Source organism: Podarcis tiliguerta, assembly GCF_965153285.1.
Source record: "Podarcis tiliguerta genome assembly, chromosome: 3".
NCBI classification, from domain to species: domain Eukaryota; kingdom Metazoa; phylum Chordata; class Lepidosauria; order Squamata; family Lacertidae; genus Podarcis; species Podarcis tiliguerta.
The window spans coordinates 85,430,207-85,445,198 of NC_139536.1; the positions used below are offsets into that span (position 1 = coordinate 85,430,207).

Sequence of the window (14,992 nt, forward strand, 5' to 3'; positions counted from 1 at the left end):
AACAGTGCTGTGCTCTCTGAAGAGCGTCTTCCAGACTGGGGTTGCTTTCTGCTTTGATTATGTGGCCACACAATGTTGCTACAAAGCGAGCATTGGGCTTTTCCAAAAGTTTTAAGTGAAAAGAAATATGCACCAGACCCTTCAACTACTGTAGTAAAGTGGTTAGTGCAACCCTCCTGTCTGTGCCCTGTTTCTATGCATGCTCACTTTCCTCCCCATCTTGCTTCATATAGTCAACAAAAAGTAAAATAAAAAAAATGAAGGTTCTGCACAGCACTGGTTTGTACTAATCAGAGTTTCTCCAAGTTTGGATGTAACAGGAAACTCTGGTTGGTTTAAAAGCAGAAGCAAATGTTTCTGACATTCTCATTGGCACACCAGAGGAAGAAAGGCGAGGGCGCAGGCCCCAGTCTCTGGTTCCCGTATCGCTATGGCCAACATGTGATGAGACATCATTGCATTGTGAGTTTCTCTGTCCCCACAACAGAGAGACAAGTGGTGTGGGTGTCAGAGAAACTCCCAATGTGATATTGTAGCATAGGAGAAAGTAGGAAAGAATTGTGTGGCTGCTTCTGAAAACACCACGTTGCCATAATATCTGGTTATATCAGATGGTGTTACAGGAGGAATGTTGACTGCTGTGATTCGATTTCCAGAGGGGCAGCCATGTTATTCTGTGGCAGCAAAAACAAGAGTCATGTAGGATCTTAAACACTTAAGTAATTTTATTGTGGAGTAAGCGTTCCACAGAACTAGCGCAATCATCCACTCTCTGCATTTATAGCACATGGCTTCCCACCCATCCTAGGAACTGTAGCTTATCCCCTAACCAAGCTACAATTCCCAGCACACTTTTGAAACTACACTTTGTGGAAGTAATGTTCTTTAAATGTATGGGGTGTTTGCAACTCCTTTGGAAGCTCCAATTCAGAATCACTTCCATTACTGCTGATATGCAACTGGAGACATAGCTATAGAAACATTCCCCTCTTCTCCCTCACACTTGCTTTTGGCCTTGAAGGCACAGCGGTTGTTTCATGCATTTTGCTGAGACAACACAACGAATATTTGACCAGAAGCCCTCAGAGGATTACACACACTGAGGAAATGAACAGCATGGAAAAGCTGGGAATATTTTTCAAGGGTTTGAATCTTATTAACTGAATTGTATGAAACATAAAGCAGGGACTTGTGCTTAAGAACAAGGGGTTCAGGCTTAGAAATAAATCTGAACCAGAAGCAAACAACCAGGTTTGACAGACATATTCTGCAATATGAGGTAGAAAGGTGGGTAAGATTTTCATCTCCCCTTTTCAGAGGCAGATTCTGGTGGAAATGGAAACGGGTGCAGAAATTGCTGATATTCGCTTATTCGTTCCGTATCTGGAACAGAAATTAATCCAGCAAATGCAACCAGTATTCACTGTTGTTGTTTTCACTCTGCAAACTGTACATAATTTATCACTCACCCCCCCCCCCAAAAAAAATTGTGTTGTGTTTCTGTTGCACTGAAATTAATGGTGTGGAACAACATAATGATAATGGGATCGATCAGGCAATTAATGATGCAAAATTCCTCCACAGGGAATAAATGAGTTGAATAATGTAGTCTTTGCTGGACGCTGAACTGCAGCCAAATGGAAATGGTTCTGCATGCGATGAACACTGGCTGGAATGGGAATTGATACCTTCTTACATCCCTCTTCTTAACAAATGCTATTTCTCTTCTTTTTAAATTTTAACAGTGATACAGAGAACTGGTTCTGTGAATGCTCTGCTCTCTACTCTGGGAAATTATGTCAGCTTTCAACCTGTGAGGAGAACCCATGCGGAAACGGAGCAACATGTTTTCCAAAATCCAGCCAAGACACCGTGTGCCTCTGTCCCTATGGAAGAACTGGAATCCTTTGTAACGATGGTAAGAGAAGAATGCAAAACTTAGCAAGTCAAATGCAGTGAGAGAGAGAGAACAGAGAGAGATAGACTGAAGCGTCTTTGTGTTAAATGACCAAAAAAAAGCATTTTTGTTGCCGGGCAAATTGACTTCATCACTTCTCTCTGCTTCCTACTTTTCAGATGTTCAAGAACATACCGTTTAGTGCACTGGATCTGTAATCCTCAGTATGCATCTGTACTGGAATTGATGTTTTTTAGATGTTTTAATTGGTTTACAGTTTGTGCCTTTTCCATCCTGTGCCCCTGTCGGAGGATGTGGGGGCATTATATATTTAATAAACAAACAAACAAACAATGGGAACATTCCCTCCAGTTCATTCAGTTGAATTGGATTTGTTTAGAATGTTTGAAGTTGCTACCAATTTTAAATGGGACCCATTTAAGTCAGCCTGGAGCCCTCTTGCCAGACCCCTAACCTACTGAGAGCCCCACTTCTTTCCCTACACTTACAAGGGTGGTGGAGAGGGACTCCTTGCAGTGTCAGGCATCAACCAGGAGATGGTGCTTCACACATGTGTACCTGCACCCAGGGTGATGTGGTTCCCATGGTTTTTGATGTTCCTGAACGCTGCTACAAACATGTGCGACCATGCCCAAGGTGGCTGAGAACCAAAAGGCTCCTGTGAATCCCTGTCTTTCTAGACATTGCTTATAAGCAGTTCTGCAGTGAGTATTACACCCTCGCCTATGTTAAGCATGGAAGAGAGAAAGAATGAGGCAGGCACCAGGGCAAGGGTAGTGAGTTAAAGCAGATCAATTTAGTACAGACCTGGAGTTTACATTGGACCTGGAGAGGCAACCCTCTTCAAAATTGGTTTCAGCCAGACACAAGAGATGTATCGGTATGGAAAGAAAGAGGAGCATGTCAACTATGGGCGGTGGAAGTTGGTCCATTAGGGCAAATGCAGCCCTGCCCCACCAACCTCAGACTGCCCTTAATCCGCCCTCATTTGCCTGCTTCCTTACATGCTACCAGGAGTGGCACATTGGCTAGCAGCTTTCTCCTTTATTTCAGTGTTGCCCTTGTGGAACTCGGTAGGGAGAAGGATGGGGTCAGAGCTAGAATTAGTTGACAATAGCTGTGCCTCTCCCTGCCATTGACTCTAGCACCCCCTACTGTTGGACTCCTGGCCTTCTGCACCGCCAGTGTCAGTGGTCATCAGCCACCACTGATTATGGGGGAGAAGTTTAAAGCAGGGGCCAGAGGGTTAACGCTCCCACCTGCCATACAAGGGTCTGGGTTTGTGTAATGTGTCATCAATTTGGCCCTTAACCTATAGTTCCCTGTTATGTGCCAAATGGGGAACTGTGGTTTAATTTCAGTTTACTAACCAGGATATCAAAACACAGGGAATGGTAGCTTAAGCTAATCAGGGGAAGTTGATATGCTGAAACTGGCTTGCAAAACAAAGGAGAAATGTGTGGAGAACCCAATCCTAGCTCTCAATTCTGGATGCTAAGAAATTGTATATATGAACTAGGCCATTGCTTGCTGTCCACCTATGCTTCCCCCAACGGCATTTTCCTTTTCTGTGTTTTTCAAACAGTTATTAATATTACGTATCCTAACTTCAGTGGGACAGATAGCTTTGGCTACACCTCATTCCTAGCCTATTCAGCGATTCCAAACATCAGCCTCTACTATGAATTCCAACTGAAATTTCAATTAGCAAACCACAACTCTTCACTGCAAGACAACCTGATATTTTTCACTGGTCAGAAGGGTCAAGGTAAGTTATATGCGTTTCTCTGGGGAGGGAGTGTTATTCAAATGGCTAAGACAAAGTAAATGGGGGAATATAGATATATGGATTCCGATTTCTGGGCACCTCAAGAACCATTAACAGAAGTGCACATAGCATTTGTTATATTTTTATTACATAGAAAATAATGTTTATTTTGAGATCTTGACCGGTAAATTCCTTATAGTCACTTTTTAATTTCAGAAAAGGCAGATATTCTGTCTCAAAGGCACACCTGTACAACCCTGGATGCTGGTCACCCTGGAGAACTTCTACCAGTTAGAAACCAGTTAGAGTAGCCTCTGTCTAGACCAGCCTTTATCAACCTTGAATCCCCAGAGATGGTTGGACTACAACTCCCATCATCTCTGGCTAGCAGGACAAGCAATCAGGAATGATGGAAGTTGTAGTCTAACAACAACTGGGGACCCAAGGTTGAAAAAGGTCTAGACAATACAGAGCAGGATGGATAAATGGCTTGACCTAGTATAAAGCAGCCTCCTGTTTAACTGTGGAAAGGGGTTTGCGTAGGGTATGCTGCAAATGAGAAAATGTGATTGTTGGGTAGGGAACTAAAGTAGAGGAAATGTCTTAGCGCTTTCATCTGTATACTAATCTATGTAAAGCCACCAGGGGGCATCAGAACACTAGATGGAAGGAACATGAGAAAGTTTAGTAAGACCAGTTTGCTTTGCACTGTGACAATTGGCTGCACATTCCTATATATGTGTACTCAGAAGTAATCCCCACCTTAGTGTGTGTGTGTGTGTGAGAGAGAGAGAGAGAGAGAGAGAGAGAGAGAGACATACCTGCTATCCTTTGATTCTCAGCTGTGAGGAAAGAAGAAAATTAGTCCTCTAATGTTTCCTGGAACAAAATCTATTCCCACATTGTTGTTTTTGTTTATAAAAACAACAGTCAGCAAGCTTTGTGGCTGAGAATTTGAGGCCAAGACATGGTTAGATTAAGCAAAGCTTGGAACTTAATAGATACGCCTTCCAAATAATAATAATAATAATAATAGTAATAATAATAATAATGCAGAAATGGGGAGTTGTGTGTGTGTGTGTGATCACATACAGATAATTACAATAAAAAAAGCACAGCACCAGCCCTTTCCTCAAAAACAGCTGTTTCTGTTGGAACAAGAAAGTTATCACCTGCCGGCAGAAGGACAGCAAGGAGGGAGCCAGTCTCTCGCTTCTCTCGGGAGAGATTTCCAAAAGCTGGGAGCTGCCACCAAGAAGGCCCTGTGAGGGTGGCAGGACTGAGAGAAGGGCCTCCCCTGAAGATCTCAGAGCCTGGGCAGTTTCACATGAGGAAATAGTCTTTTCTGATAGCCTGGACCTAAGCTGTATAGGGCTTTATAGGTAGCCAGTGTGGGAGCTGCTCTAGCAAGCGGATTGTATGTTCCCAGTCAACAATCTGTCTGCAGCTCTTGGAGCCAGTTGGAGTTTCTGAGCACTTTTCAAATGAACTTTTAATTAAAAATGCAAATGATTTGGGAAAGCAGTGTTACTGCGTCATCTGCCAGCATGAAGTAGGAAATCCATCAAAGGAAAGAAGTATCCAGCCTCTGTTTGTGTTTTACAGAGGTTCTGATTTCCTCTATGCTAATCAACAAACTGGTAAAACTTGAAAGCCTGGTTCACTAGCCAACATCATTCACTAGCCAGAACAAGAAGGACCTGTCAGTTACCCTGGTCCTCCAGCTGATTGTGCCATCACCCCTTCTCTGGAAGGAAAAAAAAAATAGACCATGAATCTTGTCTCCAAATTCCTGTTTCACTATGCCACTGGACTAGTTTTTGAGTGGGATTAAGCATAAGGGCAACGTAGAAACAGAGATGCTGTCTGCTTTTCTGGAGAGATCTGAAGTGGAAGCAGTGGACTTTGGATGCCTGTCGGACCTCTGTTCAAACTGCATGTTAATAACTAAACTAAAACATTACAAAATGCCATAAGCCTGCAATGACCTCCTTGCAAAAGAAGCCGAACTCTGGTCCTGTTTACTCTGCATCCTGTGCACACTCAACCGCTGGCTTGGGAAGCGGTGGGCACATGGTGTTAGCCGCAATCCCTCCCTGGTATCTAGGCTATCATTTCTTACATTCTGTCATTTTGTTTTGGTAATGTAACCCAAGACTCACTCCCTTAATGTATCCCCTTGTGGTTATTCTTACTCCAGGTCTTAATGGCGATGATTTCTTAGTGCTAGGCCTGCACCACGGCCGCCTGGTGTACAGCTACAACCTAGGATCTGGAACAGCCACTATCATTAGTGAGCTGCTAGATCTGACAAGGCATATTCACATGGTCAGTCTTGGCAGATTTCTTCAGGATGGCTGGATGAAGGTAATGCTTCCTTTGGAAGAGATGCTTAGAAAACTCTTCCTTGCATCAACGAAGCTCACTGGGGGTGGGGTGGTTGGCGGTGGCTTCAGCCTGGTCCCTGCCTCCCAGCCCAACCTACCTCACAAGGTTGCTGTGAGGATAAAAGTAGAAGAACCCACATATGAGTTCCTTTGGTGCAAGGGGCAGGATACGGTATATAACCTTTATTAAGCTTGTCATACAAACAAAACTTTAAATATATAGTCTTGAATCCTAAGAGTTAAATATATTTATGTACTGTGTCCTGAAGACTTCATACAACAAGGTTGTTGAATGCCCCTCTCCATTTCAAAAGCAGTTCTCCCACCCACCACACACACACACACTGCCCCTTACGAATTGCTCTTGAAATTCTAAAGCACTCTGGGAAAGAATACATAAGGCTGCTGGAGTGGCAAATGGGGGTGGGAGGGGTACAACTTGCTACATTAGCAGACATACTTGCACTCCTCTAAAAGCCCTTTGAATGACCACCCTGGAAATTTAAAGACCTTATTTATATATTTACTATTCAATTGCAGCAGTGCCTTCTACCCTTCATTGATTTGAAGCTTAGACTGTAATACAAAACACGTTAATGGTGGTTTCTCCATGTTTGGAAGCTTGTGGGGACGTAAGGATGAGATAAGAGATCTACTCAATTTGCTCCACAAATAACACGTTTTGGTTTTGTTCCGCTTTTGTCTGAAAGGTGGACGACCATGAAAACAAAACCATCACATCTCCAGGAACTTTGGTTGGGCTCAATGTCTTCAGCCAGTTCTACGTAGGAGGTTACATTGAATACATCCCAGAACTCTTACCAAATGGATCCAATTTTAAGAACGGCTTTCAAGGTAACTAACAATTTTACTTCCATTGCATTTGATTTGCTCTGAGCATGGCTGATGTTGGATGCAATTCTTCACATTTACATTAAACGTATTATCACACACACCCCATACCTCTATCTGCCCCATTGTCGGTGGTTCCCCTGTGTCTGTTTTAAATTGTAAGCTTATTGGAGTAGGAGCCAGCCTTGCCTGTTCTTTGTGAAGCACTAATAATAATAATAATAATAATAATAATAAGCCGGGCTCAGGGTGGCTAACACCAGTAAAATTACAGTAAAAACATAAGGGGGGGGGACCAATTTAAAATGCAGGTTAAAAGTCACCCATAGATCAAAACCATAAAGGGAGGGAAACATAAGGGTCAGACTGAGTCCAAACCAAAGGCCAGGCGGAACAGCTCTGTTTTGCAGGCCCTGTGGAAAGATGTCAAGTCCCACAGGACCCTAGTCTCTTGTGATAGAGCATTCAACTAAGTCGGGGCCAGGGCTGAAAAGGCCCTGGCCCTAGTTGAGACCAATCTAACCACCTTGCGACCTGGGACCTCCAAAATGTTGTCATTTGTGGACCTTAAGGTACTCCACGGGGCATACCAGGAGAGGCGGTCCCGTAGGTACGTGGGTCCTAGGCCACATAGGGCTTTAAAGGTCAAAACCAGCAAAAAAAAACAAACATATACATAGATGGCATTATAGAATTAATGTGATGTAGAAGAGTTGGGCAGGTGGGGCTTCAGCAGACTGGGGCTGATGGGACTTGGACTCCAGCAATATCTGGAATGCCAAAGGTTCCCCAATCCTGAGCTATAGGAATGGGCGAAGTCATTGGGATAAATTCTACTGTTGGGAGGTGGTTTCCCACAGAATTTCCAGCTCTTCATCTGCATTAGGTTTGAACCTGGGTTGGGTAATCAGGAGACAACCTACTGGTTCTGGGAATAACCTAATATCCTCAGGACTTGCCATGTATACAGCAAGACACTCCTCCCATATCACGCTCCCTTTTGCTTCTTAAAACTGAAACCTGCGTATGTTTGCAGTGCAATTCTCTGCTCAGGTGTAGGGATGTCAGAGAATGCCAACAACAACAGAAGCTGGAGTGAAAATGGCCAGTGTTCATTTATTCCTTCCATGTTTGGAGCGGAACTCAATCCAGTGAATAAGATCAGTCTTCACCGTTGTTGCTTTCAATCCACAAATTATATGTAATTGATTTCTACCACTCCCCGTTTGCGTTGTGTTTCCTTTCCACTGAAATGAATGAGGTCCAGCAACATAATGGCAAAGTAACTTACATAAGCTAGGTAATTTTGCACAGTGGACAGTGAGACAAATAGTGTCGTTTTTGATGGAAGATGAACTGCTGCAGAATGTAAGCAATGCTGCATCCAATGAATATGGGGCAGAAGGGAAAGGCCCTCTTGCCTTCCTACTCAGGAGCAAGTCTCATAGAGTCCAGTGAATCTTGCATCTCCATATGTGGGCTCAGGATTGCAAACCCAATTTTTGAAAGCCAGGTGCTCCCCCTTTCTAGTAATGGAACCTACAGTGCCTCTGATTTAGAACGGGAAACAAACAGCAAATAGGAGAATACCAGTTTTTTTGAAACCAAAATACAGGTAATTGGTGGGGATGGGGGTAAAGTGAGTCTGAATCCATAGGTATAGTTTTAGGGCATGTGTTTGCAGTTGCAACATGTACACAGTACCCATGACAGTTTGTTGGGTTTGCAAATGTGCCCATTGGCCCCAAAAGGTTGGTAACCTCAGCCGTATACAGTGGTACCTCGGGTTACATACGATTCAGGTTACATACGCTTCAGGTTACAGACTCTGCTAACCCAGAAATAGTACCTCGGGTTAAGAACTTTGCTTCAGGGTGAGAACAGAAATTGTGCTCTGGCGGCACGGCGGCAGCAGGAGGCCCCATTAGCTAAAGTGGTGCTTCAGGTTAAGAACAGTTTCAGGTTAAGAACGGACCTCCAGAACGAATTAAGTACTTAACCCGAGGTACCACTGTACAGACATCTGCCACTTTTGCAGCATGTTTAAATTAAGCTCTTTCTGGAGCCTTACAGAACCACCCATGACTAAATGAGATTAAGGCTGAGGCTGTGTACTGTCTTTGCCCTCCTAATTTCATAGAAATATATTTATATGAATACCTTTAACTAAGTTAGCTATACATAGCATTGTGGCAAATAAATTCCTCCTGAGCGGCGAAAATCAAACACATCCGTTCATCTTTTCTTTCCTTTCTTCCATCAGCTTCTTGCTGAAATGCATCACCAGATGGGTGCCGGGTGATATTATTATTATTATTATTATTATTATTCATTTCTTTTGAGGTTGCATTTTTGACATACGAGTTCGGACCGGGAGGGACCAGCCATTTAAAGCCCCAGGAATCCCAGAAGGCCACCCGAATGCTGGTCGCAGCGTAGGACAGTGTGACGAGTCTCCGTGCCGCTTCATAAAATGCGGAAATGGGGGGACGTGTGTGGAAAGCGGCTCTACCGTTTAGTAAGTGCAAATGGGTTTGGGTGAATTATTATTGCATGGGAAATTCATCAAGCCCGTGCTGCCTTAAGACTGTGGTTCTCATGGGCATTAGTCAAATGTAAACCAAGACGGGGTAAGCTGCCTTATATTGGGGCAGGCCATTGGTCCATCTAACTCAGTATTGTCTACACTGACTGGCAGTACCTCTCCAGGATTTCCAACAGGGTTCTCTCCCAGCAACTCCCCGGAGATGCCAGGGACTGAACCTGGGACTTTCTGCCTGCAAAGCAGATTCTTTACCACTGAGCTATGGCCCTTAACCAGACTTTGATGCACATCCAAATCTTCTACTAACCCTGGCATGCCCCGTTCTACTACAGCTACCATATCTGGGTTTGAAAGGGGGTAAAGTTGCACATCGAGCATGTGCTGTACATCAGGGGTGTAGAAACCTGTGGCTGTCCAAGGATACACATCAGGATCTGCTGCCCCTGTGGATCCTGCCGCCCGAGGCAGTCACCTCACCTTGGCTCATGAGTGCGCCGGCCCTGTCCTTCATATGTTTTTGATCTCCATCTCCCATCCTCCCCAACCAGCATGGTCAGGGATTATGGGAGTTGTAGTCCAACAACGTCTGGTGGCTCGCAGGTTCCCCTTTTCTTCTTTACATGCAGCATGGCTACAAAAACACTTCCTCCTCCTTTTCCTGCTGATCTTAAAAGGCTCTGTTCCTCAGAGAGCCTGGGTTTGTTTTCAGACATCATATTGGCTCCTAGGAATCATTTCCTCCTAGGGGCTTTTCACTTTTTGAGAAATTGCTTCAATGTGTCAGAGAACCTCCGTTTTGACATGATGTGCAATGCATTTAAATTGGAGAGCCTGTTGCTATGGGGACAATGCTGCTGATTTAAATAGGTACAGCAATGCATACCATTTCCTGTAGATTTTTTTTTTTTTTTTTTAGGGTAAACTTTGCATTTGGCTTCTCGGCTGGGCAAGCCCCTATTCTTCATCTAGGTAGAAATACAGTATTTGAAATGCGTTCCAACAGGCATGCAAAACCTCTGGTAATAAGTTTCTAGGACCAGCCGCCCTTGATGTGGAAAAATAGAAAATAGGTTTCTGCTGGGCAATAACTATTTGGGTATCTATCTAACGCTTGAGTTGAAAATAATATGCACACGCTCCTGGCATTTGGTGATTCTTTTGAATTGATTAGAAACTGGCGCATTGCTGTGCTGTCAGAGGTGCCTGCAATAAAGCCAAAATAGTATTCTACTCAGTGGGACGCGGGTGGCACTGTGGGTTAAACCACAGAGCCTAGGACTTGCCGATCGCATGGTCGGCGGTTCGAATCCCGGCGGCAGGGTGCGCTCCCGTCACTCGTCCCAGCGCCTGCCAACCTAGCAGTTCGAAAGCACTCCCGGGTGCAAGTAGATAAATAGGGGCCGCTTACTAGCGGGAAGGTAAACGGCGTTTCCGTGTGCAGCTCTGGCTCGCCAGATGCAGCTTCGTCACGCTGGCCACGTGACCCGGAAGTGTCTGCAGACAGCGCTGGCTCCTGGCCTCTAGAGTGAGATGAGCGCACAACCCTAGAGTCTGTCGAGACTGGCCCGTACGGGCAGGGGTACCTTTACCTTTACCTAGTATTCTACTCACAGGAACATATGCTAACTCAGACCACCAGTCTTTCTTAGATCATTATTGTGTAGATTGATTGGCAGCAGGTCTCCAGGGTCTCAGGCAGGGACTTAATCCTACCTGGGGATTAAATCTGGAACCTTCTGCATGCAGAGCAGGTGTCCTGCCACTGCACTCCAGCCCTCCCCACCAGGTGGCACTGATCTGTTCTTGCTCAACCAAACTAGAATACATCCTTATGAAATCCTTGCTTATAAACGGCAATGCACAGGGCATCTGTGAATGCAGTCCGTGAACCAAATAAACTTCTATACAGAGATCAGATTTTCCAAGCACCTGAATGGCAGTTGGGCATAGTGGTGGTGAGGGATCATAAATCATTAGCCGGCGGTACACATTATTCAGCACAGCAGTCCAGGTGCACTATCTTGGTACACCCCTCCTACAACGAGGAGGAAAGTGGGCTTCGTGGTGTTCACCTTAGTGTCTAAAGTGGAAGGGGCCCTCTTGGTAGTTCCTCTGCCCTCGAATATTCAGAGGGTGGCCAAAAAGGAGAAGGCATTCTCTGTGGCAGTCCCTAAGAATTTGAATTCTCTCCCCAACAGAAGTGTGTCTGGCACCTTCATTGTGAAATTTCCATTATATGCAGAAGACACACCTCTTCCCCCTGATCTTTGATGCCTGAGATAAATATTTTTAGGGCCTACCCTGTTTTTTTGTTTTTGTTTTAATGAGAAAAGCAGTTTTGGTGGGGGAAGATTGGAGCAGAGAAGCAGCAGGGGGGGGGCTTCCCTTAACCCTTCCCCACCTCCCTCTGCTCCCTATCACCTCCCACATGGTTTTCACAACATGTGCTTGCAAGAGGAAGTAAGTGCCTTGCATTCTGCATCAGGAAAACCATCTGGAAGGATTAATTGCAGAGGCTGGGAAAGGGTTCGGCTCATTGTTTCCCTTCTTCAAATTCCCCACTGCCAAGATAGGTAAAGGTAAAGGAACCCCTGACCATTAGGTCCAATCGTGGCCGACTCTGGGGTTGTGGTGCTCATCTTGTTTTATTGGCCGAGGGAGCCGGTGTACAGCTTCCGGATCATGTGGCCAGCAGGACTAAGCCGCTTCTGGCGAACCAGAGCAGCGCACGGAAACACCGTTTACCTGTACCTATTTGTCTGCTTGCACTTTGACGTGCTTTCAAACTGCTATGTTGGCAGGAGCAGGGACCAAGCAACAGGAGCTCACCCCGTCAAACTGCCGACCTTCTGATCAGCAAGCCCTAGGCTCTGTGGTTTAACCCACATCGCCACTCGCATCCCTATTGCCAAGATACTTTTCCTTAAAAAAAAAGAAAAGGGCACAGGGACTCTCTTATACACAGTGGCTTGTAACATGCAGCTAGTCCTGTATTGATAATATCCTATGGTTTTCTCTTCTTAGCTGCCATTGCCCCGCTGGCTGGAAAGGAGCATTCTGCATGGAGACAGTTTCTGTGTGTGATCCCGAGCACAAGCCACCCCACAGGTGCAGGCAAGGTTCCACCTGTGCCCCATTGCCTGACGGCTACACCTGCCACTGCCCACTAGGAACCACTGGTGTCTACTGTGAACAAGGTAAGGCAAAGATCTCCAATATAGAACTCGAATAATGGCATTACCAAGGAGTTTTCCTTTTACACGCTTTTCTTAATTTGGGTATGACAGTTCAGGGAATATGATGGAGACAATGGTGGTGATGATGATGCAAGATTCAACTGATGAGTCTTATTAATGAAAGGACTTCCACCTCTCACTCCACATACCCCACCACCACCCCAAAAAAATTGAGTGGGTTGGGGGAAATCCCCAGAACACTCTGCAGGAAGAAGAAAGTGGGATTGTTCCATCTGGCAAGCCAAAATACTGGACCTGATGGAATTAGAAGAGTGAAACATTGTTGTTTCCATCTGAAATAATAATAATAATAGAAGGGATTTAGGTTCATAGCCTTGGTCCTTAGGATTGGAATAAGAAAGAAAAGAAAGTTGACCTGCCTAGGTGTGCATGATTTCTGGAAGGTCTTAGAAGGTTGGCTGGGGGGGGGGGAATGGGATGCATGCTCCAAGAATGTACTTTTACTAGTTAAACAGTACCGTGGGTGTAGATTTCATCAGGAAGGTCCTTGATCCCTGCTGGTACAAGTTTGCTTCGATTTGTTTCAGTTATTCATGTTATAAGAATTTACGGTCTCACATATATAAATTAAATGTTCATAAATTTACAAGGTAAACACAGACATATGTCTACAAGCCACGTGTCTGAAATAGTACAGGACAGCAATCCTGAAGCCCTTTTGACTCTCCCAAATTGACCTCAGATGTTTCTCTGCAAGGAGGAAGGAAACGGGGAAAGCCTCTCCATTGTCTTTTGCTTACCCGTCTTTAGGGCATCTTTGTGTATGAATAGGGTGACCTGGATTCAGGAATTAAAGTATCTACCGTCACAAAAGAATGGCTGGGCTGCCCAAGTAAAGCAATCACTGGCCATTGTCAGGTATCCTGGCAGACAAGATTTCTGTTGTAGACCGCCTCTTTCTGTGATGTATGTATGATGTTTTTGGGAGTGGTCTTGAGTTACAGGGTGGGCAATTTCAAAAGTCTATATAAGGGCTTGCACACCATTGTTCTGGGTTCCTTCTCCCTCCTACATGTGGTGAGTGAGGACCCTGCTGCAAGAGTTTAATAAAGATCAGGCCTACTAGCTGCTTTGCTTCTCAATATTCTCTGGTTGGCCTCTGTTATTTTCTCCTACCGATAGGGAACCCACTTAAGGACTCTATATGGGCTCTTGGATACCCCATAAGGTAAAAGGAGCAGGTTTTTTTCTACATCACTCACATCAAATAACATAGATATCGTCTTTGCATAGCCCCAACGTGGAGGGAGACAGTGGGTTGTGCTCAGTCCTACTCAGAGTAGACCCACTAAAATAATAGACACAACTAACTTAAGGTTAGACCCAGGCTGTGACTTAGGACTTCCCAAAAAACAGAAGGGGAAGCAAGATCTGTCAGGATGTTAATTCCGTATGCTCGGGTTGTGTAGATGTGTAAATATGTATATCCTAAAGACACTACAGTCTCCACTGACCTTCATTCCAAGGCTACCAAACCCTGTAAGTGCAGGAACCCCTTGCGTCTCTTGCTGCTCTGAGATTGAATGTGTGCAACTGTATTGAGATTTCCTGAGGATAGCGGTATTGCTTTTTTATATAGAACTTTTTTCCTCAAGTGCTTAAAGTGCTGACGTATGTTAGCTCAATCATCCTTAGAACAATTTTGTAAAGTAGACCAGTATTAGGGACAAACTATACAGGGTGGTGAGAGACATATCACTTTTGGTATGGGGTCTCTCCTAACGTAGTATAAAGGTGAAGAAGGATTCGATTTTTTAAAGCAAAAAAGGGAATGGCCTTGGGATTGCTGAACCCTCTCTGTGCTCTCCACTTGCCTCTCCACAGCCCCCCCACCCACCACTTTTCTCCCTGACTGGCTTACTTCTGGTATTTAAATCCAGTTCATGAAAAATGCTATAGGGAAGTAAGCCATACTCCCTCTGTTTTATACATGCTTGTTGCGCAGCCAGTTTTAAAAAGAGACGGGTTTGCCAGAGACACGTCTACTTTGGTTCTTTTTATCCCTACATTACATGTGCAGGGTTGTGGTACCTTCTGCAAGACCACACAATACGTTCATTATTCCAGCTGGAAATAATCCTGTCTCATAGCTCATGCCATAAATGCCCATTATTCAGCTGAAATCAGCTACTACAATTACTTGCCCTGGCATCATGCCCCACATATTTCTTTCTCATTGGTGTTTTCACCGTTGTAATGCCCTCCTGGCATGAACTGAGAATCAACAGCCCTTCACACACTAGTAGAAAACCGAATTGGCATGGG

At 44.7% G+C, this 14,992-nt stretch overlaps 1 protein-coding gene across 6 annotated transcripts in view; it reads left to right on the forward strand.

Annotated features, from left to right (window-relative positions):
• Window positions 1–14,992, forward strand: part of EYS (eyes shut homolog) — a 456,551-nt gene that overhangs the window by 425,310 nt on the left and 16,249 nt on the right. For all 6 annotated transcript variants that reach the window (XM_083431300.1, XM_083431295.1, XM_083431298.1 and 3 more), the window contains 6 exons: window positions 1,746–1,918; window positions 3,504–3,686; window positions 5,887–6,053; window positions 6,784–6,928; window positions 9,269–9,443; window positions 12,495–12,667. In XM_083431300.1, the coding sequence (XP_083287426.1) occupies window positions 1,746–1,918; window positions 3,504–3,686; window positions 5,887–6,053; window positions 6,784–6,928; window positions 9,269–9,443; window positions 12,495–12,667 (1,016 nt within the window). The remainder of the gene's footprint in view (window positions 1–1,745; window positions 1,919–3,503; window positions 3,687–5,886; window positions 6,054–6,783; window positions 6,929–9,268; window positions 9,444–12,494; window positions 12,668–14,992) is intronic.